The sequence below is a fragment of the Lissotriton vulgaris genome, chromosome 6 (assembly GCF_964263255.1).
Source record: "Lissotriton vulgaris chromosome 6, aLisVul1.2, whole genome shotgun sequence".
Classification (NCBI taxonomy): Eukaryota; Metazoa; Chordata; class Amphibia; order Caudata; family Salamandridae; genus Lissotriton; species Lissotriton vulgaris.
This window is the reverse complement of record NC_141694.1, coordinates 1,167,247,779-1,167,250,356: the sequence shown is the minus strand read 5'-3', so window position 1 is coordinate 1,167,250,356 and position 2,578 is coordinate 1,167,247,779. Positions and strand designations below refer to the sequence as shown.

Sequence of the window (2,578 nt, the reverse complement as noted above, 5' to 3'; positions counted from 1 at the left end):
AAACTGCAAACATTCACTAAGCGGTATACTTTTGTGCCAGGGTATTAATTTACACGGGGCCTGTGAAGGAAATTCAAACAACCTTTCATGCCACCAACATGTCACACCTGCAACGCAGATAGAGCCTTTCTTTATGCAACTCTCGAACGGGAGTTACATTCTAATAACGGATCACAGCTGTTGTGGCCTTTTGCCAGGGAAAGCATATCTCGTTCAAGTAACTTCCATGGTCAAATGCTGTATGCAAGCATTGTTTCCAAACGGCCCTGGAGACTCCGAGACTCCCATATGGCCTCGTTTGAATGTCTCTTCTATACGAATTGAAACTTTAAGCAGAATGAAGTCTGTGCTTTTGCAGACAACAGTGCCCATCACGTCATCAAAAGAGACGTATGATCTCCAAGTTGCAAGGACAGCATCGGAGATTCATGACCTTTTATCAACAAATTGCCCCGTGCATTTCACAGAAATGCTTAGCCAAATTCTAAATATGCCAAGTGCCATAGGCATCCCAGGCGTATTTAAGACCATTTTTTCGGGACTGTTAACACCATTCAAAGCAATTCTGGGAATCATTCCCAATTTTGTCCATTCAGTCTTTTGCGGCATACCCCTGATTTTGGGACTTGTAGCAGGCATTTTATTTTTGACCCTCCTGCTCCGATATGACAAGCCAAAATACAGACATGACTCTGGCAGGGATGGAAGAAACGATCCTAGCAATACGCTACCGGGACCGAATAACTAGAGTCCTTGTATTGGCCAGGCTGAGAGATCTGAACATGACCTGGTTTCTTTCATTCAGACCTATATGGCAGACCTGCATCTTACCTGTGCTTCGATGTATGCTATGCGGAGATGAATGTGTGTTGGACACCTGTCTTGCACTTCCATCAGCAGTACCAATGGATATCGATACTTTGCTAAGTCCTGTAACCGCTCACGCATTGTGTTGTCCCCAGCGGCTACCAATCCTGATGACGGCATTCATTGAGACTCCTGTGCTACGACTAGGTGGTGACAGTGGAGCAAGAATAAAAGCAACATCACCCAGGTACGACCTTCTGTGAGCATTGCTGATCCAGACTTTGATGACAGCAATCATTCGCACACCTGCCAAGTTACAGCACTATCAAACTTGGTCGAACTGTCACCTGATTTTGTAGACCAATTCTTTGAGAGCATGTCTGATATGATGTTCTCCCCTGAACAGAAACAATCATTTTTGAAAAGCATTCCGACACACAGCGTTCACATGAACTGTGAATTCGGCCTTCAGTTTTGATCAACAAAAACTACTGAAAAGCGTTGGAACTCTATTCCCCCGTTCACCATGAAAAGTTTTTTTTTAATTGAATATTTTTTCAAAATATTTACCTTTTTTTCTGGCACGGAAGCCTTTGCTTAAAGTAAAACTATTCATAAGGAACAGAACTTCTATTTTTAGGTAAATCTAGAGACATAATAACTTTACATCAGCCTCTAGCACATGTTACAGCAAATGCATTTATTTGTGATGAAATTATCTCGCACTTCTTTTCTGTATAAAGAGATATTTCATGTGTCTGAAGAATCAGCCATCTTGGATCTGAGGTCCTCACACAAAATGCCTGGTGAAGCCACGGAAACCGTACCTGCCACGGAGCAGGAACTGCATCAGCCGCAGGTTGAGACAGGGTCAGGGACAGAATCGGACAGCGATGAATCTGTACCAGAGCTTGAAGAGCAAGATTCAATCACAGCAACGCAGCAAGCCCAACTTGCAGCAGCAGCCGAAATAGATGAAGAACCAGTCAGCAAAGCAAAACAGAGCAGGAGCGAAAAGAAAGCGAGGAAGACCATGTCCAAACTGGGGCTTCGCCAGGTAACCGGAGTAACCAGAGTCACCATCAGAAAATCAAATAACATCCTTTTCGTCATCACAAAACCAGATGTGTACAAGAGTCCGGCATCTGACACATACATAGTATTTGGGGAAGCCAAAATTGAAGATCTGTCACAACAGGCACAGCTTGCAGCTGCAGAGAAATTCAAGGTGCAAGAAGAAGCTGTCTCGAACATTCGGGAAAACACGCATACACCGACGGTACAGGAAGAAAGCGAAGAAGAGGAGGTCGATGAGGCTGGCGTGGAGGTTAAAGACATTGAACTAGTGATGTCCCAAGCGAATGTCTCGAGGGCGAAGGCTGTCCGTGCACTTAAGAATAACAGTAACGACATAGTGAATGCCATTATGGAATTGACAATGTAAAATAGAGTGATATATTTTTTTTTGAGCTGCTGGAGCGTGGATGAAGCTGAATTTGTACTATTTCTATGGATTTAATAAAGTTGTGGCTTATTGTTGGTGAAAAGAAAAAAAGAGATATTTCATGTGTAATTTTTTTTCGCAAAATCGTTCACTGATTACATATGCTATAATTTTGAATGATTTCTATGCTTAGAAGACGTACAGTACCTGTATTTCCATGTATTTTTCAAATACGCCATTTCAAATGCAAATATGTATTTTGGGGTGGGTAATGTTACACATGCATCTTATTGCTTTAGTTTTTAGTAATTTGATGGACATAAATTC

General features: G+C 42.3%; 1 protein-coding gene across 1 annotated transcript; it reads left to right on the top strand.

The window, feature by feature from the left end:
* The first annotated feature begins 1,579 nt into the window (after positions 1-1,579).
* Positions 1,580-2,354, top strand: LOC147708580 (nascent polypeptide-associated complex subunit alpha). Its single transcript, XM_086927253.1, has one exon. It carries the CDS (start codon positions 1,607-1,609, stop codon positions 2,249-2,251), a length of 645 nt encoding a protein of 214 aa, XP_086783379.1. The 5' UTR covers positions 1,580-1,606; the 3' UTR covers positions 2,252-2,354.
* Positions 2,355-2,578: the final 224 nt, after the last annotated feature.

Excerpts from the sequence above, each read along its gene's own strand:
- LOC147708580 (XM_086927253.1), top strand. The coding sequence starts at position 1,607 with ATGCCTGGTGAAGCCACGGAAACCGTACCTGCCACGGAGCAGGAACTG.